We start from the raw sequence: 22,500 nt of genomic DNA, 5'->3' as shown, positions 1-22,500 counted from the left end.
CAAATACCATAAGCCATAACCATAAAATAAGATCCAAATGACAAAATATAGTTCTGGTGGATACCACACATAATGCACAAACTTTAAAGAGGATAGTGGAGCGCAAAACCATATAGTATATAGGCTATATAGGCTACTTTTTAAAATTGATATATTTTTCTGAAATGCCTGAATAATGTTATATACGTAGGTCTATGAATTATGCTAATTAATTATCTTCTTAAAAACTAAAACTTCACAGAAAATCGTATTAATTGTCTTTTCTTAATTGTTGCAGATAAGCACATACTGCAGCCTGTATACTCTAGATAAGGAGTCGTAAGTATTATTTTCTGTAGTAAGATTCACACACACACACACACACACACACACACACACACACACACACACAGCTATAATAACAATACCCATTTCTAGTAACTACTGCGAATGGCCTACGCCAGTCCAGGCAATGTCCTGCCGAAATGTTGAACTTTGAATCAGCTGCCACCTGATACGGTAATGCCAGTTGGCTAATGCAGCCTAATAACATTTCCTGACAGACAATAATGCCGTGTCACATTAAGCAAAGATATCGAATTGGTAGTCTAAATGATGATGAGACCGTTGTCCACTGGGGCATCTATTCTTTAGCTTTATTGCTTTATTCCTTGCAGAGTCTATGAGAAGCACAGTATTTAGGCTATTTGAATCGTATCCCTATTCTATATTATTTCTTTATTGTGATGCGATCTAGAAAAACCCTTCACATGGTGCACTCAAAAATCCTTGATTTTTGCTCCTTTTCAACCCTCTCTGGTGAAATTTTACACTGTCCCCTAGCAAAATCCTGGATACCATCCTCCCAAAATCTTGCATGTTGCTATGGTATCAGAATCATAAGTTGGTAAAATTGCACCATGTGAAGGGTTTTCCCAGATCGCATCAATGCAATACAAAGAAAATGCACTTCAAAGTCTCAGACAAAGAAAAAACAGATTATATTAACTTATTTACTGTCAGATCTCGGGTTAAAGCTGGTTACGTTTTTTTTTTGTCTGGAGAAAACATTTAGTAATGACAACATAGATTGTAAGCTACATTTTAGACATAAGCTCGAAACTAATTGGTGTATTGGGCTGTATACGTTCAATGCGAGGTCTCGTTCCAGCAGTAGGCTTTGTTTGGGCCTGGGTGGTAATCATGATGCACAAATGGAGCAGTTTATTTGGACAGTGTTATTGAATCATAATAGGCATACCTGTGCAACTTTATGAGGTCATTTAGGTGGGGTTAGTTTAATTTAAAACAGTGGGTAGACACTTCAATCACCCCACAAAATTGTATGTTTCCACCATCACCCTCAAAGTAGCCCATAACCAAGATTGTTTCACTCCAGTTTTACCGAGAGAGACACTCAGTCACTAGTGACAGCCTCGTGTCCCCCCTTCAGGCTACGCGTGAGGTGCGCTCAAATGAATGCGATTGCAGTCGATGTTCGATAGAGGATCATTACCAGCGTGTGCACGTAAGGCCTCCCAGTAAGGACGTTGTTTACTGAACGGCTGAGATGCTTATTTTCAGAACAACAGTATAGTTTACGCTAGAGTGTTTTGTAATGATCTAAGGGCTGAACATGGGTTTTCATTATAAAAAAAACCGAGGGAGATGACTCATCGCAGATCTGCCTTGGAAGATTCAGCGACCACGCGCATCAAAGCCATGAAAACAAAGCAAGGCACAATATATTTTACTCAGATCCAGTATCGAATCGACAGATTTGTTCTCAATAGCCTACATCTTCTTCAGTCTTTTAGGTGAAGGAGACCTTACGTGGTTTTCAGGTGACGTTTACTTCCAAGGAATGCGCATCTCTTAGGCTACTGTCTGTCTAATTCACAAACACACACTTACATGTCAGTGATGTTGTCCATGTCAGCCTCCGTTTGGAGATGGGGGAAACCTGTTATCCAATGCCCCTGGTCAGAACAGGAGATCCGTGTGCTCGTGCAAGTGCAAAACGTGGGGCACGCCGTACCGGGCCTCCACAGCCCCAACAAGATCCACCAAAAACCCCAATGTGCCATGCCGAAACGCCCCCACAAGACTTTCATCACGGACCCTTCACCGGGCTGTGGTGTAGTCTGCGAGAGCTCTGTGTGACCCTGCGCAAGGATGGTAGCCTAGTACAGAAACCACTGCGTCTTCTTTCCTCCAGGACACAGTTAAACACTTTCACTCCTTACAGGTAGTCTACAAGCCTGTCTGCATGGATTTACACACACTCTTTATTTTATCCTCCCCTGCTTGTTTCCCCCTGTTTATTGAGAGAGCAAAGCCCCGGAATACAGCTCGTAAAGACGTATCCTTGCCCCAGTGAGTTCTTCACTCCTGTCCGCTGAGCAACGATCAGACGGTCCTTCCTCAAGAAGTGCCTTGGTTGTTCTGCGTGAGAGAAGTGCGTGCTGCTGGGAGAGGATGAGGGGTGGGAGGGGGTGCGCGCTGGCGGAGCACTGGATAAGCGCGTGCTATTGATTCTCGTCGTCAGCGAAAACCCATCCACCTCGCGAGTAGGAAATCGGAGGACTCAGACATGATTTGTTCAGGTTGTACAGGGGGATTCTCAGACTGGGCGTCATATGCCTACAGTCAGAGATCTGACCTTGTGGCGAATGGAAAGCAGAGCTGAATGACACGAGACAGACACCGAGCTTGGAGGATGCTCTCGCGCTTGCACTGTCGGAATACCTCTACCTGAGGGTGACTCAGTCACTCCTCATCTGTCTGTCAGCTGGCCACACACAGACACGCTGTCTCTCATTGGCACCCTTCCTGTGAAGCCCACCCACTCCAACTTGTGACGTGCGCTTTGACGCATGAGATGATACACTGAATCGAAGAACATTAGGGACCACAGTCCTTGGCAATGTTGATGTGGTAATATATGAGAGAGGTCTTGTTTTCCCGACAATAAGTAACTGGAGCTCAGTCGTACGGAATAGTTACTTTTGTGTGAAACATCCAAAGTAACCCATGTTTAAAAGCAGGTGAAATTGACCATGTTGATATTAAGGAACTGATAGCGGAGCTGCCCACCCCGTATCACCGGAAGCTTGAGATTGGATGGGGAGATCGTCTACCCTTTGCTTTCTCCCGCCATTCTCAAAGATAGAACAGACAGCTTGCTTTGCACGTCAGCATCCTAATATCTCATGTCACATCTGGACACAGGTCGACATTTTAATACATCCCCCTGGCGCCACCTTCTGGAAAATATAAAGTAATACACTAGATGGAAAAGAGAACAGCGGGGGAAATAAGTATTGAACACACATTGTACACTATTACTGTAACATATAGGCCTATTTGCATGACAATTTCACCAGACATTAGTATTAACTCAGATAATCCACCCATATAAAAAAATCCAAACATTAAAGTCCGTAAAGTTATGCATAATAGTGGTATGACACAGGAAAAAAGTAGGCCATTGAACATACTGACATTTTTATACTTTGTGGAAAAACCTTTATTTGTAATGACAAATGTTGAAACTAATCAGTCGCAGTATTCAGGTGTGATTTTGGCCCATTCTTTTAAACAGATAGTCTTTTAATGTTGAAGATTCCAGGGGTTCCTTTCCAGGGATAACTTCCAAAACTGTTCAATTGGATTTAAGTCAGGGCCTTGATTTCCTTTCTCTGAAACCAATTGAGTTTCCTTTGCTGGATGCTTTGGATCATTGTCCTGCTGGAAGGTCTAGCCATGTCTCATCCTCATCCTGGTAGATGGCAAGATTTTCCTGGAACAAAATGAGTATGAAGTCTGACAGTAGATGAAAAACAGCCCCACACCATGATGCCTCCACTTCCAAACCTCACTGTTGGTATGGTATTTTTAAGGTGATGCAGAGTGCCATTTCTCCTCCAAATATGGTGTGTAGTATGACATCTAAAAAGTTAAATTTTGCTCTCACCTGACCAGAATACATTCTGTCAATATTTCTAGGCTTTTCCAAATGTTGTGTAGTAGGCTAAACTTTCAACGAGCTTCGACATGTTTTTCTTCAGTAATAGAGTTGCGGGGTGAGCGTGCATAGAGACCATGGCGGTTATGATTTTCTCTGTAAAAATCGTACCTGCTGCCTGCAAGTCTTTCTGGAGCTTTCTCTGAGTGGTCCTTGGGTCTTGGGCTACTCTTCTGACTATCCTTTTGACTTCCTTGTAAGAAATCTTGCGAGGAGATCCTGTGCATGGCCAGATGATGATGCAGTGATATTCCTTTCACTTGCAGATAATGGCACCAAACCTGCTTACTGGATGATTCTGAAGTTTTTAAATGCATATGTAACCAGTTCCATTGACTTTGCAACAATAAGGTTGCAAATGTCTTGGGAGAGCTCTTTGCTTTTACCCATCATGAAATGTTTCTTGTGTGACCTTGGTAACGAAAAACCATTTTTATAGGCCATCAAAATGTACTAACCCAGCTTATATTAATTTGCAGATAGGAGGAATAATTACCCTCCAACTATAGAATCCAGCTCGTCCCTTGCCTTTGTGTACTGCTTTTTTCTTAGCGTTATTTAAAAATAAATTAATTACATAATGTTTAAACTTAAGCAGGGTTCCCTCTTTCAAGGACTTTCTAGGTCATTGTCCCTCCTTTAAGGACCCTTACACAGGCTTATAAAATGTGGATTGATTATTATCAATGTGCCACTAATTCAGTTCGTGTTACAGTTAGCTTTTGCTGATGTCCAAGCAGATGATTCAGGACACATTGCCAATTTTGCTTGAGTGTTATTTTCTTGATAATCATTTTGTCTGGTCTACATCGATTAAGCTCATTGCCCCATGCTGATTCTGCACTGCACTATAATTGAGAATAAAATGTCAGGGAACTAATCATTTCTGCCTGGTCACTTTGTTTCTGTTTCTATTCAACACAGTACAATTCATAAAGCTAAGTGGAGATGATGCTAGAAACAAATTTGGCTTTGGTAATTTTCAGGGTTTTGGGTGATTGTATAAAAGGGAGAAAACTATTTTGATCTTAACTATACATTCAAGCACGTTAGTGACCTATGTCCATTGATCAAAAACTTTCCAGGGTCTTGAAATCATTTTTTAAAATTCACAAACTTTCAAGGATTTCAAGGACCTGAAGTTTCTGAAGTCATTAAAAGTTAAACACACATACTTTTCCTATAAATAACTGTCAAGATCGAAATATTACATACAGGTAATTCTGGCTTCTTTATATAAGTAGGCTATGTAGGCTAAGGATCTTACATTTGACTGTGGAGGTGATTGCTTGAGACACAACCTTTTGAGATATTAGTTTGATACAACTGCAAAAACTTCATGAACTGTTTAATACATTTAAAAAATACAATAGATTCAGATCCAAACAATTATCCAAGAAACTGTAGACACTTGACCTCAAAAGACTACTTGCTGCATTGCATCTAATAAACAGCCCATCAATGTGTAACCCCATGTAGCAAGTTGAAGTTCAGGCTAGTCCTGTAGTGTCACATGACTATATATCATCCACCATTCAGTTCTCGGGACAGGATATGCTTTTCATCAACAGGTTTGGCATCTTTATGGCGTAGGTGGAGTGGTCTGAGACATATCTCCTTGTAAATAACATTAGGTGATAAGCAAACATTTCAGCCCGTCAGCACACTTTTGCTCTGCTAGCACTGAGCTCTCCTGAGCTCTACTCGCTGCTGCAGGGCAAGACAGTCGCTCTGGGTGGCCGACCTCACCTCAAGCACCAGGGGGCGTGCCCGCTGGGGCTCTGTCCGCAGCGTCATGATGCCACACATGTCCACGAGTGCCCGCTGGCACCTCTGAATGCCCGCGGTGACCTGTGCCTGCCCCTCGCTGTTTCGTCTCAGGGCACGTGCCTCTGCCGCTGAGAAGCCGATCAGCTCCGCCAGCACGCCGTCCCCCAGCTCGGCGTCCACATAGGCCGAGCCGTCGGAGAGGCACACGTCCAGGCTCCAGGAGCCTCCGGCGCTGCGCATGTTGCCTTTCAGCGTCACCACGAAGGCATGGACACAGATCTCCCTGGGTACGCTCAATTCCAGGTTCAACAGGTACGAGAAGGGGGGGCTGTCCCGTGCCACGACAGCCCCCCCTTCTCGTACCTGTGACACGGTGTCAGACCCTCTATGTGTCCTCTGCTGAGCATGCTCAGATGCAGCAGGATGTGGGGAGTATTCCCGTTCAGGGCTGGGGGTGTATGCCAACGGCCTTGGCACAGAAATCTGTGGGGGGATGGTGGAGGTGGGCTCTGGATGGGGGAGGACGTCACCCTGTCCCATCTCCTGTGACATATGCTGGGAGAGCACACTGTCCAGCTCCTCCAGGGGAATGTCATCATCTGGGAAGTCCTCCTCGGGCGCGTGGTGAGGGCTCTCCCAGGCGGAGTCCTCCAGAGGGAAGTGCTGCTGAGGGGACGGCCTGCTCGGGCCTCTGGACACCATGCTGGCGCTCCTGTAGCCACTGTCCAGGCTGCTCTCCTCCACAGCCTCCAGACTGGCCATCAGCTCCAGGTCATCCAGATCCTCCTCTGCTCCTGGCGCAGCCTCCTCGGCCCTCTCCGGGGGGACCCCCTCAACCTCCTCTTCAGCTGGCTCCTCCTCAGGCAGACCCAGAGCTCGGCATAACACATGGGCCTTAAGGGAGACAGGGGAAAGCAATCAACCATAACGCTCAAGACAAATTACAGCCCCTGAAGAATTGTTTAGAGGGACTCCTGTACATCACCACAACATCCAACATCTAACAAAGTATATGACATCTTACATTACCCCCTTTAGGATGACAGGTAAAATGTAACACAAAATCATGGTATGAGCATGTCCAGCTCCTACCTACTACAACACTCTGCCAACCCGTTATGTAATCACACAATGTCATAACTTCTCCTGCCTTTCCTTACCTGCGTGTTGGTGTGCAGGAGTTCCTCCACCTCTCCACCAAGCACCTGAACGTTCTGAGGCCCCAGCAGCAGCACGCCCAACCTGCATGTTATGGGCCCACGCAGGAGCAGCTTGGTGCCCGCGGGCAAGCGGGTGTTTAGCTGCGGCACAGGCCTGTACTCCATGGCCTCCACGCTCTGCACGCCGTCCGTCAGCTGCAGCATCAGCATCCGCGTGGGGGCCGCCTCCCACGGCCGCTGCGTCACCTGGGTGGCCGCCCCAATCTGGTCGTTGTCACGTTCGCTCCCTCGGAGACGCTGGAGCTGGGTGTATGCCGGCTGGCTGACGTCCTGCAGCGAGTCCAGCTGCACGCAGAGGCTTCCCTGCAGATGTGTCTTTTCCGCCTCGCTCACAGCAGCAGGCAGTGACGACATGCCCAGGCTACGCAGGTCCGTCTGCAACCACTGCTCAAGCACCAGCTGCTGCAGTTGTGGTAGGGTCAGAGGTCGGCCACCAGCCTCTTGCTGCAGCCACTCCACACATGCCTGCAGCCAGCCCTCAGGCACACATACATGCCAGTGGCTTCGCAGCCATGAGCCCACAGTCTGCACTGCATCAGGGGCCATCCTAGTGCTTCTCTATTCCACACATGAAGTCTCACTGACACATACAGTTAACATAGGTACACATTTCATATCTACCTGAAGAGAGAGGGGGGGAAATGGTTAGGTCTGGTCAACCCTCGGGAAAACAAAATCCAATGCTCCTGCTGCCCACCGCAGTATTGGCCATTAAGTTCATTAAATATTTAACAAGCTATCAACGCACATACACACACACACTCACAATTTAACAACATTTTGAAGAAACCCTTACCGAAAGTAAATAATACCGAGTGAGAAAATGAGAAAGTAAACTAGGCCTAGCCTACTGTTTAAACAAGTAGCCAATAGCTCGAGACAGTTCGTGGAGTCTACCTACGACAGCTTCTGCATCAGCACGTCCCAAGACATGGCGCCAAAGTCGATGGCCATCAAAAGGCCACAGAAGGTGCTGTCAGTTAGTTTTCTCGAATTTGACCGATATATTCAACTGACTTATACATTTTAATCACTTACGCTCAGATACATGCTAACTGCAAGTAATTGGTGAAGTAGGACTAATCCCTTCCAAGCAAAGTTTACATGAAAACGAAAACACGAAGTAAAGCCTCTCAACTCTCAACCAAACTATACGACACAAGTGGACGGAGGAAGTAGTATGAGTCACAGTGTTGAACCAATGGAAACAGATGCATTACTAACGCCAATGCAGATCCCACCAATCAGAGGTTTACACTGATGGAGGGACGTCTGTTCATTGGTACAACAAGAATCCCGCTGTGTGGGCCTCTCAGTTCACGTTAGACTGGTAGGAACTGCGAGTTTACGGACAGGTATGTATCGAATAGCTTGTTCTATGTTTTCAAATGATCTGTAAACCCAATGCTCACGAAAAAACATTGGCCAAAATAAAGGAGAATTACACAACATTAAAAAACATATATATATTTGATTTCTATTTGCATCGTGTTGTCAGACCGGCGCATTTTCATTTCCGTTTGCAAGCGAGATAGCGTTAGCTAGTTAACGTTAGCCCCATTGACCATTCTAGCAAGGTTTGCAAGGTGGCTAATGTTCGTTGTAAAATTACCTAAGTTTCTAATTTTGAAATTGAAGTTAATGTCGATGGAAATGCAGTGAATCATCCCTCACTGAATTACGTCGATTACAAAAGGTGGCGATAAGACGCGCTTCACAGTGCCGACCAACCATGTAACGTTAGCTAGCCAGTTTTGCTAATACATGAGAGCTAGCCTTGCTAGTTCGCTGGCTGCATACTCCATTGTTAATCATCCAAATGGTAAACACTGATCATTTCCTGAGTGATTTTATATGCGTGACTTGTGACTTGCAGCAGGATATTTCAACTAACTTGGTGAAATACTGACAGTATATTTACGTATTCCTACATTGATACATTGATTGTTTTCCTTTCTTGCTTTTGCTTTTGGTAAAAGCCAACGTTAGCTATCGATAGTTAGCGTGCTAACGTTTGTTCTCCACTATACATTAACGTCACATTGATTGTTAAAGTGAAACTCGTCTTTACACGCAAGGTAACCGCGAATTTCTGATGTTGTGCAAGGTTGCAGTTTTGAAAGCAAAAGGTTATCGGTGTAGTCACTAATTAGATATATTGAATATGATACTGACGGACGTTTGTTTGCCTATCTTTTGTCGTTAGTATCGTGGAGTTGGATGTTAATTAAATTACTTAAACACATTTTAGGTTTTTTTTGTTATCGATCTCTCGGTTTGATTATCGACCTCCAAGCGGTATCAGCAACTGTACATTTCACTTCCTTTTGCGCTGTTACACTTATTTAGATATGCATCTAGTCAGCACCACAGATCATTAATCAGCCTAGGGTCTAGGTCAGGCATTCTATTGTCTCGCTCGTCTAAACAAACTACGGTCTTGAGGAACTGTTCATCTGCCTTTGTATTGTCTTCATGAGTAATCTAAGCTACCTCTTCATCCTCCTCATGCAGATCCCTTTGCTCTGGTCATCACACAAAGGGACACCTCAGCTTGAGTCTGTATTGTGTCCAGACCTCACCTGCACGTTTGTCAGTGGTAAGTAGCCTACTGTTGTTGTTTTGTAACATGGCTACATTGTAGTGGGTTGAACAGCAACAGTCTAGTTTTTCCCACTGTCTAGCTTATCTTCTTTGCCTACCTCTCCTAGCACACTCTTGAGCATTGACCATGGAGGCGGAGAATGATCCCATGGAGGGTGAGGCGCAAGAGGAGGAGACTACTGCTAGCAATACAGAGAACAGAAATGGTTTGTATCTTTTATATACACATAGATAAGGGATGTGTAGTTTAACCTCAGTGTCAACATACTGCTGGGAAAAAAAGATGTTTGGAAAGTCATATTTTGTTAAAGAGTACAAAGGACAGAGCTCGGACTTATTAGATAGATAGTTACTTTATTGATCCCCAGGGGAAATTCAAGGTCTCAGCAGCATACAGACAACACATTCTTTAACAGCAGAAAAAGTAATTAAAGTATATAATATAAAAACACAACTAAGCAATAAGGACAGTAGAAGATAAAGAATATACTAAATCTACTAAAACTTATTATTGAAAATGTAATTTGCTAGGTAAACGTCAAGCAGAAGATGCTGAGGAGCAGCAGTCCACCAAGCGCCCCAGAAACTCAGAAGACACAGTGGAACTGCGGATACTGCTGCAGAGCAAGGTAGATCAGTGTCCTTGTGTCTCCCATTAAACACTTACACACCCACTCTCCAGAGTCAACAGAGAGTGTGCATCTGGAATTGGTGGTTAGAATTTACTACGTACTACTTTTTATATTGTAGAAGTTGTGTGTCTGAAATCAAGTTCTGTGTACGTTCGCAGAATGCCGGAGCTGTGATTGGAAAGGGAGGGAAAAACATCAAAGCCCTTCGCACAGATGTGAGTGTACACACACACACACACACACACACACACACACACACACACACACACACACACACACACACACACACACACACACACACACACACACACACACACACACACACACAAACAAACAAACACGTGCGCACACACACATAGTACCAAACCCAACAAAGCACATGTCATGGTTGAGTGTCCATAGCCAATGGAGTCTGGACCTCATCCCCGTGCACTTTCTGCTGGTAGTTTCTCCTCAATTACATGTGCATCAGAAGGACTTGAATCCTAGTTGATCTCACTGTGTCCCCCCCCCCCCCCTCTCTGCTCTCTCTCTGCTCATTCCTCCCCCACTCCTCTCTGGCTTATTTATCTCTTGGGCATCCCCCCTCCTGGCACCACACATCACGATGCCCTGCCTCCCCAATTGGACAACCTACATGGTTGACACATGATTGACATCTCCGTTGCCTTGCCCCTACAGTACAATGCCAGTGTGTCAGTTCCAGACAGCAGCGGGCCCGAGCGGTATGTGTCCCTCTCTCGTGCAAACTCACTCGTGTGCTCAGTCATGCAGGGTTTGGATTATACCCACTTTCTCCTAGAAGCATCTTGTCATGTTGTAGTAATCACTCCAATGTAAGTGGGAGAGTCGTGCAGACTCCCTCTGATGTAATTCAGTCACACACTAGCAGTGCAGAGCCACCCCCTCCTCCCTCCCCCTGACTTCCTCTCCCTGCTCCCACTCCTATTAGTCATCCATACATCCTGTGTGACTCCCCTCTGTTTCTGTGAGTGTAACACCTGTTCACATGCAGTTTGGTGCCAGCACTGAACCTCTCCCTCTGTTTATCTCCATCCTTCCCTGTCTCCATCCGTACATCCATCCATCCATCCATCTCTCTCTTTCTGTCTTTCTTCCTCTTTTTTTCTGCTCTGTCCATCTCTAGCATCCTGAGCATCAGTGCAGACATCCCAACCGTAGGCGAGATCCTGCTGAAGATTATCCCCACGCTGGAAGAGGTAGGCCAACAGGTTTTTGTTGTTCAGTTCTGTTTTGTTGTTGCTTTGCATCATGACTCTGTTTTGAACGTGTGCCTGCTGTGCTGGGTTGTTGCAGTACCAGCACCATAAGGGCATGGACTTTGACTGTGAGCTGCGGCTGCTGATCCACCAGAGCCTGGCAGGAAGCATCATCGGGGTGAAGGGAGCCAAGATTAAAGAGCTCAGAGAGGTGAGCTAGCGAATAAATAAATAAATAAATAAATAAATAAATAAATATTCTGTGTGTGTGTGTGTATATATATATATATATATATATATATATATATATATATATATATATATATATATATATATATCTGATTGCTGATAGCTGATTGTCCTCTGGATGGTTAGAGAATTGAAGGTAGAGGGGGTGTGAGGTAAATAGCTGAGAGGTAGAGGTAAACAGATGGAACAGAGGAAAGCCAGGTGAATGTTTAATAAGGCAAACTTGTTTGTATGACATCCGATGTGTCTGTTTGTTTGTTTACGTGTGCAGAGCACACAGACCACCATTAAGCTGTTCCAGGAGTGTTGTCCCCAGTCCAGCGACCGTGTGGTGCTGGTGGGCGGGAAAGCTGAGCGTGTGGTGGAGTGCATCCGCATCATGCTGGAGCTCATTGCTGAGGTAACACACACTCACATGGGCTACATGCCCAACGCGCACTACACACGTGGTTCTCATCCACACTGCCACTGAGTTTTTCAGTATCGCTCTAGGAACGCAATATTCACATCACATACAATGACTATAATTGAGGATCACTTTCAGAGCGATTTTGTTAACGATGGCTGATAGCCAATCAGAATCCATCAAATTATAGACATTAACAGCCATAAACCTGAAGAATATTCCCGAGAGACTTTCCTTATCGTTGGTCAGTATGGACATGCATGATGTTTTAAGTTACAATTATTAGTCATGTGCAGTTTATAGTCATCATCATCAATGGGCACTTGCAATGAATATCTTCCACATTTAAGCCCAGTTTTGTTCCTCTCTCCAGGCTCCCATAAAGGGCCGAGCACAGCCATATGACCCAAACTTCTATGACGAGTCCTATGACTACGGCGGCTTCACCATGCCGTTTGAGGAGCGCAGCGGAGGAGGCCGTCGGCCCATGGGTGGAGGAGGAGGAGGAGGAGGAGGAGGAGGCGGCGGCGGCAGCGGCTTTCCCTCCAGGGGTGGTCGTGGGGGTGGCGGTTTCGACCGCATGCCCCCTGGCGGCCGTGGAGGTCATTCCATGCCCCCGTCCCGCAGAGATTACGATGATATGAGTCCGCGGCGTGGACCCCCACCCATGCCTCCGGGCCGTGGTGGCCGAGGGGGCGGGCGAGGCCGCAGTGGGCACATGGGCCCCCCGCACCACAGGAGAGGGTAAGCCTGCCTCCTCACCTGCCTCCTCCCTCTTTCATTCACACCCACCCTCTTCACTGCACTCTTGCCGTCTCTCGTGTCTTCTAGTAACTCCTCTCCTTGGTCCCACGAGCCCTTTCTGCTCCTCTTTTCTGCTCCTCTCCTCTTCTGTTCCTCTCCTCTGTTCCTCTCCTCTTCTGTTCCTCTCCTCTTCTGTTCCTCTCCTCTTCTGTTCCTCTCCTCTTCTGTTCCTCTCCTCTTCTGTTCCTCTCCTCTTCTGCTCCTCTGCTCCTCTCTTCTCCTCTTCTGTTCCTCTCCTCTTCTGTTCCTCTCGTCTGTTCCACTCCTCTCCTCTGCTCCTCTCTTCTGCTCTTCTCCTCCTCTCCTCTGTTCCTCTCTTCTCCGCCTCTTCTCCTCTCCTCTGCTCCTTTCTTCTGCTCTTCTCCTCCTCTCCTCTGTTCCTCTCGTTTGGCCATGTTCTTGTCCACCTGTTTGTCTGTGAGATCATGAAGTATCCGCCATGTTTCAGTTGCACAAATGTGTCCTGTCCATAAGCCATGTGTGTGCCTGTCTTTTTGTGTATGTGTGCGTGCATGTGTGTGTGTGTGTGTGTGTGTGTGATTGGCTCATTCCATGTGTGTGTGTTTGCAGAGATGACCACTATTCCTACGACTCTCCTCGTGGAAACCACGACGACCGACCGAAGTAAGTCCTTCCCAAGACATAGAACGGGAGTGGTGAGCTTTAGAGTAGGGTCAAGGTACATGGCAAAAACTGCTTATCTAACAAAATCTAACCAAGTGTTATTAATCTTATATCAAGATAAAAAAAACTAGTTGGTATTGTTTTCAGTATAAAGAGACTTACCTAGTGCTTTCTTGTGAAATCATTTGACTTAATTTAAAAAAAGTTTGACTTATTTTAAGACATCTCATCCTGAAAACAAGCAAATTTGTCTGCCAGTGCGTTAAGCAAATTTGTCCTAAAAACAAGCAAATTTATCTGCCAGTGCGTTGAGTAAATTTGTCTTGATAAGACTCCTTAAAATAGGTCAAAGTCTTCTTAAATTAAGTCATAATGTTCTTTTGAGAGGGCGCTAGGTAAGTCTTTTCATACTAAAAACAATACCAAATAGATTTTTTAATCTTAATATAAGATTAATAACACTTGGTTAGAATTAATTTTTTGCAGTGTAGCGCTGGGGGAAGTGGGGCTGTGGTAGACATGGGTCAGGAGACATTATACAATCTGTGAGATTGGGCTGGTGTAGGTTGTCAGAGGTGAGGTATAGGGGTGTAGGCACAGTATTAGGTGATGGCATAAGGAAGACGATAAATTGTGAGGTGAGGATGGTGTGATCTTAGCCACAACGCTGAGGACGAGTGTGTGCTTTTTGGCCCAGCACCTGCAGAGTGTTCCATTTGTTGTCGCTTTTTCATTGTTGGTTTCATTCTCTCTCCCTCTCTCTCAAAGTAGAATGAGTGATTTCCTAATGCCTTTTTTTTTTTTTTTTTTTTGCTTTATTTTCAGGAGCGACAGAAGGGGGCGTCCTGCTGATCGTTATGGTGGCGACAGTATGGTGAGTGTGTGTGTGTGTGTGTGTGTGTGTGTGTGTGTGTGTGTGAACGAGCGAGGTGGCCAGGTGCACAGAAGTAGCCAGGTGTACTGATGTCCTCATCTCTTGTTGCTTGACTGCATTGTTGACCACAGATCACCTATCTTAGCGAGTGAATGAGTGGAGTCCCTACTGAATCGTGTGTGTGTGTGGTCTCACTAATGGTCGTCTCTCTGGTTCTTCTTGCAGAATGATCGGGGCTACAGTGAGTACCTTGTCATATCTTGAAACTTACGTTTGTCTGTGTATATTTGTGTTCGAGATTCCTAGGAAATGTGTTGGATTATGAATTGATTGTCTGTGTGTGCTGTTAATCTGCCTCCATTTCTCTTGTAGACAACAATTCTTCTTGGGATCCCTATCAGTCTGGTGGTAAGTAAAAACACTTAGATGGCTAATGTACTGCTAATGAATATTTTGATTATATAGGTGTGTTTTTTGTTTAGTTTTTTTGTCTGAGTTAATTGTTATAATCTCTAGAGGTGAGACATGCGTGACCTATGTATCCCTTTGGAGGATCCTCATGTGCATGATTGTGTTACAGGTGGTGGAAGAAGTTCCTACAGTGAGATGGGAGGCCCAGTCGTTACCACACAAGTGACAATCCCCAAGGATGTGAGTGAATAAGCATGTGACTCAATATATGCTCATAGTGGCATTTCTCACTACTAGGACGGGACTCGACACAATAGTGGGCTTGTTATTGTAAAGATTGCGCTGAGCTTTCCATCCAACTCATTTGCAAATTTTGAAATGCTTTCATGAGAATTTGGTATAAGAGATTAGTTGGTGTGTCTCCATCAGCTGTGTTGTGCAAATACAAAATGGATACTCCATATCATGAGAGGAGTTGTGAAAACTGTGGGTTCAAAACTTGAGGTTGTCAAGGTAACTTTAAAATCATGAGAGACAATGAGATTAAAAGTTTATACAAGCAGTTACACTTGAGTAATTACAAATTGACAAAAAAAGTTGGATGTAAACTCTGTTCGGCGAAGTATCTAATATACAGATGACATGATGGTGCAATTGATGAGTTAAGACAAATCCAATTTTTTCACACTATTTGCCAGAGAAGCTAATTGTGTGTGTGTGTGTCTGTGTGTGTGTGTGTGTAGCTTGCTGGCTCCATCATCGGTAAAGGAGGCCAACGCATCAAACAGATCCGCCACGAGTCAGGCGCATCTATCAAGATTGATGAGCCTCTCCCTGGCTCCGACGATCGCATCATCACCATCACCGGCACGCAGGACCAGATCCAGAACGCACAGTATCTGCTACAGAACAGGTGTGTATGCAGTCTCTGCCCAGCCTCTCAAAGGTCATTGAGTCCATGTTTTTTTAATTCCCTCTGCTTGTGTGGACGATACTGGATTGCTGGGTGTGCTTTGTTGTGTGATGGGATGGCGCTCTCCAGGGTTGTAACACCTCTCTCTTCATCTCTCCTCAGTGCGCTACACCTCCTCGGACAGAACTAGCCCTGAACCCTCTGGACGGTCGAGACGTTCCTCTCTCCCTCTTTCATTATTCTCATCTCTCTCGCTCTCGCTCTCTCTCTCGCTCCCTCCCTCTCTCTCTCTCTCTCTCTCTCTCTCTCTCTCTCTCTTTTTCTAATGTATTTTTGGCAGGAGGTAGATTGACTGTTGCACTCCTGCCCCTCCCCTCCTGGTGGGTGGATTTGTTTTCTTTTTTGGTATTTTATTTTTTTAATCATTCAAGGGCCAATTTTATGTTTGCTCAAGACGGAAGCCCTCCTTGTGTGCGTGTGTGTGCTTTTTTTTTTCTTTTTTTCTTTTTTTCTTTTTTTTTTTCCCCCACACCGCCCTGCAGGCTGTGTGTGTGCGTGCATGCTTGTGTGCGTGTGTGTGTGGGAGAGAGAGATACAGCCAGTTCTGATGCAGTTCTGATTGTTGAATGATTTTGGTGTACGGCAAATTCCGTGTAAATATAACCTGGTTCATTTCTGTAATGTTACATGGTGACCTGTATCCTCAGATTTTGTCTAGTTTGTATGTTCTGAGATGTGTGTGTGAGTGTGTGTGCTTGTGCGTGTGTTGTGAAACTGGTGTCTTTTAAATCCGATATGTGTGTGTATGTGTGTCGGTCAACTCTGGGCTACCTCCAACCCTCCACTCCCTCCAGTCTCAGAATGCGTGTGTGTACATGTATGTATACGTGTGTGTGTGTGTGTTTTTATACTGGTGGCAGCAGCACAAACGCGTCCAGTCGGGTTTATGGGCAGTGTGAACTTTTGTGTTTTGTTTTGTTTTGTTTGTTTTTTGTTTTGTTGTTTTCTTTTCTTTTGAGTTTTATTTTTTTTTCCATTTCAATTTGTCCTGGCGTGATATGCCTCTCCCCAAAAAGAGCTGTAGAATTTGCTATTAGACACACAATAAAGATGATGCCACTTTTTACCAGTATCCATGGAAGTCATTATCTCTTGTCTCTTGGTTGCTCACATTTTCACTTTTTTTTTTTTTATATATATATATTTCTATATACACATGCAGTTTTATATTCAGTTGTGGCTGAAATTGTTGGTACCCTTCCATGAAAAAGAAAAACCCTCAATATTTCTTTAAAATAATTTTAAACTGACCAAAGTAATTTCAACTTTCATCATTGTTTATTCCGTTTAATGTTATTGTAATAGACTTTCAATTAATTCAACGGATCATTTTCAGAATAAAACAAATGAAAATGGCATTGACAAAAATAATGGTACCCTTCATGTAGCGAAGGGAGAGAGTCCACTGTTTAACTTCTTGAGTGCTTTTCGGGGTCAGAATCATGACCTGCGACTGAGTTTTCTGACCCGGCTGTATGTGTTGCTTCAGAATACTGCTTTAGTTTTGAGATTTCACTCATTTCATCCTCTCAAAATAGAGTATGGTGATCTTTTCTTGGACATTTTTTGCAGGTCTCTACTGTAAACATGCTGATCTGTAATATCTTCAGATTCCCTCAGACAACTCTTACCTTTGATTTGAGTGTTAATTTAGGTGCAAACAATGATGCCAAACTTCAGTGACAACATTTATCCATTTAAATAGTTCAAATAACTGAATACAAGATCAAATACATCTTGAGAGAAAGTGGAATAGAACATTATGTCCAATATTCCAATATGTAGTTTAATGTTCTGCATTATGTCCAATATTCATATATGTGGTTTAATGTTCTGCATTTCTCATTAGTGGGTCACTTTGACACTAAAAGTATGATTCTATGTAATTACTGTATGATATCTCTACTGTCCCTGTGTATATCTGTGTGTGACTGTATTTAGAGATAAGCGACTTTGCAGTGTTTCACTGTTCTGCATGGCTGCGTCAATATCTGCTCCGGGTTGCCACTAATCAGGGTCTGATTCAGTGTAGTCCACGTGAGATGGGATGACCAACGCCATCTCCCGTCAGCCTGGAAGGATACTTAAACCCTAACTATTTCCTTGTCTAGTTAGAGCAGCTGATGGATCTTTAGGTGAAGTCATGCTGTCTCTCCCTTGATGCGCATCATTGTAAATAAAACTCTGTTCCTGTATTTTTATACTATTGGTCTGACTGGGTCTCTATTCATCTGTGGTATCAAAATTACCATCAATCTGTTATATGAATTAAGGTTAAACAGTTTTCATTTTAAACATTGCTGTAATCCAATAATTGATTTGAACAAATTATGTCTTGAAACGTTCTTGGCTTTATTCTATTACATACCAAAGACACGCTATGCATGAGATTCATCGCTCAATTTCATTTCAATAATCTGTAAGGGTACCAACAAATTCAGCCATGATTGTGGACTAAACTTTCCTTTGTGAAATGCTCTGTGTATGGTACATTAGTTAACAGGCTTTAATATATTCATAAGAAAGGTATTTAGTATGTTCTCGGAACTGAGATGAAAACGTCTTTGACACATCTATGACTAGGTTGACAGACAAGGCAATCAGTCCCTGAGAAATCTAGTCAAATCAAGTAAAGTGGCGATATAACACACACACGATTATAGAGAACTAACTTCCCTGTTGCTTTAGAGGTCATATGAAACCACTAAACGTTGATAAATTCTATCCACTTATTGCTTGCTTACCAAGTGTGTGTATGTGTGTGTGTTGTAGAGCGCAGCCACCAGATTGGTAAAACTACAAACTACAAAACTACTACGCCTAGCGGTGGCATCCAGAATTAGTTTTACATGGGCGGAGACGTCTACACTGGAGAAGGCGTGATTGGTGAAACAGTCCCGGTACAGCACCACGAGACCTTCAGCTTAACATTTCTTCCTGTTTGGATATTTTTGCAGTTCTCAGTAGGTAACGTTTAGAGTTCTTCTGACTTTTTGCAAACACAATTAAAAAAAAAAAAACGAGTAGGCACTGACAGAGATGCCAAAGTATGCGTTCACATGCGGATGAACATTGCACGCGAGAATGAGATGAGACCAAAGTCCATTGAAGCCATGCGTAGCTATCTGCCCTGCTAATATCGTGTGTCTGTCTGTCTGTGTGTGTGCTGTTGACATTGAGAACTGCCAGCCAAATCAGCTGTCGATCGGTTCCGTAGCATGTTAACAAACGCAAGTATGACAGTGGTCTTATTTTCTCTTGAAGCGCCGTCCGCGAGATTTAGATTCTATAGAAAACTTTCTCTCTCTCTCTCTCTCTCTCTCTCTTTCTCTCTCTCTAATTCAAATTCAAATTCAAAGTTGCATGACTGTATGGGAACAGTGTTGCCAAAGCTATTGTTATATAATATAACATACAATAAGACCATAGGACAAAAAACAACAGAAATAGCTCTCTCACACACGCACTGGCGAGGAAAACATTTGAAGCTTTGCCAAACTTTGGTCTGGTCGATCACACGAAGTACCCCACTTAAAAACTCACACTCAACACAGTATTGTAAATAAATACATAAATGCTATTATATTTTATGCAAAACAAGTGTTGTCTTCCTTACACCATGCCATGGAATGCTGATGCATAACAGCAGCTTTATGTGTTAGATTTACATATTGTAATATTATGGCATTAATGGCTTGAGTGCTGCTGCTTTATTAAAGCTGTAGTCACTTTCTACTACCTGTTGATTTTCTCCTGATGAGGATGCCAGCAATAGCCTTGTGTGCTGTAGGAAAGAAAAAAGTTGTTTCATGCATTATTACTAATGCTGTTATACTAAAGGTGTGTGTGTGTGTGTGTAGGTGCTGTAATGGCGGAGGAGATCCTATGGCCGCGGGAGGCAGGCCGGTTTGTGTCCGAGCGGAGTCGTGATGTCCATGTGTGTGAGGAGGGTGTGTTACGAGTCGCAGAGATGCTGTATGGCCTCAGACACAGCGAGGTCCTCAGTGCTCGTGGGTGGAGCCTTATGAACCCTTTAGCCCCACCCCCAGGTGGTGACGCAGCTCTCAATTGGTTGCTGGTGGTCGACACCATGAACTTCTCCTTCTGGCCAGATGACCCAGACAAGCAGTGCGAGGTCATATGCCGGGGTAAGACCTACACCGGCTACATGGCACTGTGTGCAGCCATCACCAGAGCACTGGATGAGGGTAAGAGTCTCAGGAACACCTAAGACATAGCTCTGAGACATAGCTCTGTGTTGGATCGTATGACCTTTCACGCATTCTCTCAAGCAGCTGGGCTGGTTCCCAAAGTCGAGAAAGCATACTCAAAGGCTCCGCCAACACTGTTCCAATGTCAAAAATGCTCAGAAAACCGCGTCTGCATCTGTATCTGCATCTGTGGATCCTCAGGTGATGAAAATTCCCATAATCCTCTGCGTTGACATGCATCGGAGCAGCGCCCCTACTGAACAGAAGTGTGCAGTTAGAAGCGGAAGCGTTTAGACAGGCCGCAGTGATGTGCACGTTCACACTAGCTACAGTAGTCTGTTCCAAAATAGAGTCTGAGAATGCAAGGGAGGCCTCTAACCTCATCTTAGAAGAACCCGACTTGCAAGGAAGCATTCTATCAAGGAAGCATGCTCGACTTTGAGAAACAGCCCTGGCGTATCATGCTGTTCTGAAGGCACCTCACACCTACTGTAGAATGTTTCATAAGAACACTCATAAGGAGACCCTCAGGTCCCGAGCAGTTGAACTGCACATGCATGTGTGATGTGCTCATATGTACTTTGATTGTGTGTGTGTGTGTGTGTGTGTGTGTGTGTGTGTGTGTGTGTGTGTGTGTGTCTGCAGGTGTGCCCATCACAGACCCAGCGTATTTCTCAAAGATGAGTCTTGAGGACTTGGGCAGGGTTCTGCGCTCAGATAGTTCGGTACCCATGCCGATGCTCAGCGAGCGCCACAATGCTTTGACGGCGGTTGGTTGTGCAGTGCTCACACATTCAGGGTCATTCCGCTGCTTCCTGGAACCCTGCAACAACAACGCCCTCAAAATGGTTCAGCACATCGTGGAGCTCCTGCCCTCCTATCAGGATGAAGCCGTCTTTGAGGTATTTTATGCTAACAAACATATACCCACTTCCAGTATGCACAAGGACACATACAGATGCAGACGCACACAGACATCAACCTGCATTGACACAAAAGTTCAGCAGTAACTACACAGGTCTGCAATGAATGATCACATACAGCTTTAAGACATATGTTTGTGTTTACAGGGTAGGAGGGTGGCATTCTACAAGAGAGCTCAGATCCTGGTGGCTGAAGTGTGCTGTATACTAGAAGCTGGTGGGCAGGGTGGTGTCTCAGACATGGATCAGCTAACAATGTTTGCAGACTACAGAGTACCACAGGCACTTGTCCACTTGGGCGTGCTGCGGTATTCAGATGGGTTAATGGACACTCTCAAGAAGGGTCAGCATTCCATTTTAAAGTTGGTCTAAGGCACTGAAGACACACTGTTCAGATGTATTTATGTGTGTATCTGCATGATACAAGTGTAAATTTACTCTTATTTCCGTAAATGTCATGCATGAGTGTGAGCCACATACATGTCACATATTCACATATTCACATATTGACGGTGCTTTACGGTCTGATTTTGTGTGTGTGCGCATTGGTATTTTACAGGTGAGTTGCTGGACTCTGGTGATAGAAGAGAGGTGGAGATCCGTGGCTGTTCCATTGACTCTGTGGAGCAGATTAAGGAAAAGCTTGTCCAGTTGATGGCTCAGCGTGACGGAGAGGAGTGCCACATCAACTCTGCCCTCATCGACTTCTTCCTGTGGCCTTATGCAAAGGAGCATCACAAGGAGATGGCCCATATCCCAATCCACCACACACGCTGCATCTACTACTGACTGACGTGAAGTCAGCTTTAGTTTGCACATTTAGATCCTGTTTAGAGCCTCATTTATGATAATTGAATAAAAAAACAAGTTGTTTATCTGCTGTGAAGTAATTATTTTATTCTTCCTTTTCGGACGGTGGCGCTGTGAAAATTATGACCAATTTTTCAGTGGTTCGTCTCGGAAGGCGCGCTCACGCTCCTTGCCAGATGTCAGTCGTTGTTGCTTGGCAACATACAGACACAACACACAGCAAGCACGGGGACAGAAAAGAAAGCTGTTTCTATCCAACGCAGGTTGCCTATTCACTAAAATGATCGCTAGATGGATAAATTGTTAAAATAATCGCCTGCTAGAGTCATAACGGTAGCATTAAGGGAAAACTATCAAAGTATATCAGACGTTCCAAGAAGCCATAGCTTCTACCACCTCTGTTGTCTTAGCTCGCTATATCGATAGCATGTTTGCTAACATGACAGCCAAATAACTAGCTCTAACTTACGTTGTCATAACATTAACGTTAACGCTAGTTGGGTTTGTGATGTTAACTTTAGCGAATCTCTAATATGATGGAAAAGGTGATGCGGGTCGCGGTGCGCATAAGACCACTGCTTCCTGAAGAACTCCGCCAGAACCGGGAGGTATGTGCACATGTTGCAGTGGATTCACGTCAGTTTATACTGGCAGGTGGGCATGCCTTTCCCTGCCACTTCGCCTTTGGACCTACTGTGTCGCAGGAGCATGTGTACGGTTCCAGCGTTAAGCCTCTGGTAGCGTCGTTTTTCGCAGGCAAAGA

General features: G+C 44.5%; 5 protein-coding genes across 9 annotated transcripts in view; 3 read left to right on the top strand and 2 right to left on the bottom strand.

Annotated features, from left to right (window-relative positions):
- The window catches only part of ntrk2a (neurotrophic tyrosine kinase, receptor, type 2a), a 28,548-nt gene extending 26,172 nt beyond the window's left edge, over positions 1–2,376 (bottom strand). For all 4 annotated transcript variants that reach the window (XM_076269604.1, XM_076269605.1, XM_076269606.1 and 1 more), the window contains exon 1: positions 1,894–2,376. In XM_076269604.1, coding sequence (XP_076125719.1) covers positions 1,894–2,093 — 200 coding nt within the window. In that variant the 5' untranslated portion in view covers positions 2,094–2,376. The remainder of the gene's footprint in view (positions 1–1,893) is intronic.
- Positions 2,377–5,337: 2,961 nt separating this feature from the next.
- On the bottom strand, positions 5,338–8,150 carry rmi1 (RMI1, RecQ mediated genome instability 1, homolog (S. cerevisiae)). The gene is made up of 2 exons (XM_076271301.1): positions 6,937–8,150; positions 5,338–6,670 (listed from the first exon to the last, which is right to left on the bottom strand). The coding sequence occupies exons 1-2, from the start codon at positions 7,540–7,542 to the stop codon at positions 5,684–5,686; spliced, it is 1,593 nt and encodes a 530-aa protein (XP_076127416.1). The 5' UTR covers positions 7,543–8,150; the 3' UTR covers positions 5,338–5,683.
- Positions 8,151–8,302: 152 nt separating this feature from the next.
- hnrnpk (heterogeneous nuclear ribonucleoprotein K) lies at positions 8,303–16,865 on the top strand. The gene is made up of 17 exons (XM_076270233.1): positions 8,303–8,351; positions 9,511–9,595; positions 9,708–9,806; positions 10,132–10,229; positions 10,391–10,447; positions 10,914–10,957; positions 11,380–11,452; positions 11,550–11,663; positions 11,973–12,101; positions 12,481–12,851; positions 13,482–13,535; positions 14,361–14,409; positions 14,635–14,650; positions 14,782–14,817; positions 14,990–15,060; positions 15,564–15,733; positions 15,896–16,865. The coding sequence occupies exons 3-17, from the start codon at positions 9,728–9,730 to the stop codon at positions 15,921–15,923; spliced, it is 1,389 nt and encodes a 462-aa protein (XP_076126348.1). The 5' UTR covers positions 8,303–8,351; positions 9,511–9,595; positions 9,708–9,727; the 3' UTR covers positions 15,924–16,865.
- A 1,823-nt stretch (positions 16,866–18,688) lies between these two features.
- qng1 (Q-nucleotide N-glycosylase 1) lies at positions 18,689–21,802 on the top strand. Of its 2 annotated transcripts, none has more exons than XM_076270064.1 (5): positions 18,689–18,756; positions 19,654–20,001; positions 20,650–20,906; positions 21,075–21,270; positions 21,487–21,802. In XM_076270064.1, exons 2-5 carry the CDS (start codon positions 19,662–19,664, stop codon positions 21,714–21,716), a joined length of 1,023 nt encoding a protein of 340 aa, XP_076126179.1. In that variant the 5' UTR covers positions 18,689–18,756; positions 19,654–19,661; the 3' UTR covers positions 21,717–21,802. The 2 variants fall into 2 exon arrangements, with proteins under 2 accessions (XP_076126179.1, XP_076126178.1); XM_076270063.1 differs by having other exon boundaries at positions 18,698–18,760.
- A 468-nt stretch (positions 21,803–22,270) lies between these two features.
- The window catches only part of LOC143106824 (kinesin-like protein KIF27), a 4,395-nt gene continuing 4,165 nt past the window's right edge, over positions 22,271–22,500 (top strand). Inside the window, exon 1 of the mRNA XM_076271300.1 lies at positions 22,271–22,500. This exon is cut by the window's right edge and continues 68 nt beyond it. Coding sequence (XP_076127415.1) covers positions 22,271–22,500 — 230 coding nt within the window.

This window comes from Alosa pseudoharengus, unplaced genomic scaffold (assembly GCF_046254945.1).
Source record: "Alosa pseudoharengus isolate Yale_2024_CS ecotype anadromous, Long Island Sound unplaced genomic scaffold, YU_APseudo_1.1 YU_APseudo_1.1_scf_6, whole genome shotgun sequence".
Classification (NCBI taxonomy): Eukaryota; Metazoa; Chordata; class Actinopteri; order Clupeiformes; family Clupeidae; genus Alosa; species Alosa pseudoharengus.
The sequence above is the reverse complement of the archived record's forward strand: the minus strand, read 5'-3'. Positions and strand labels throughout refer to the sequence as shown.

Coding starts and splice junctions, on each gene's coding strand:
- qng1 (XM_076270064.1), top strand. CDS start 19,662: ATGGCGGAGGAGATCCTATGGCCGCGGGAGGCAGGCCGGTTTGTGTCC. Junction 20,907..21,074: donor AGGATGAAGCCGTCTTTGAG/GTATTTTATGCT, acceptor TTGTGTTTACAG/GGTAGGAGGGTGGCATTCTA. Junction 21,271..21,486: donor AATGGACACTCTCAAGAAGG/GTCAGCATTCCA, acceptor GGTATTTTACAG/GTGAGTTGCTGGACTCTGGT.
- rmi1 (XM_076271301.1), bottom strand. CDS start 7,542: ATGGCCCCTGATGCAGTGCAGACTGTGGGCTCATGGCTGCGAAGCCAC. Junction 6,671..6,936: donor TCCTGCACACCAACACGCAG/GTAAGGAAAGGC, acceptor GTCTCCCTTAAG/GCCCATGTGTTATGCCGAGC.
- hnrnpk (XM_076270233.1), top strand. CDS start 9,728: ATGGAGGCGGAGAATGATCCCATGGAGGGTGAGGCGCAAGAGGAGGAG. Junction 10,448..10,913: donor TCAAAGCCCTTCGCACAGAT/GTGAGTGTACAC, acceptor TTGCCCCTACAG/TACAATGCCAGTGTGTCAGT. Junction 10,958..11,379: donor GACAGCAGCGGGCCCGAGCG/GTATGTGTCCCT, acceptor GTCCATCTCTAG/CATCCTGAGCATCAGTGCAG.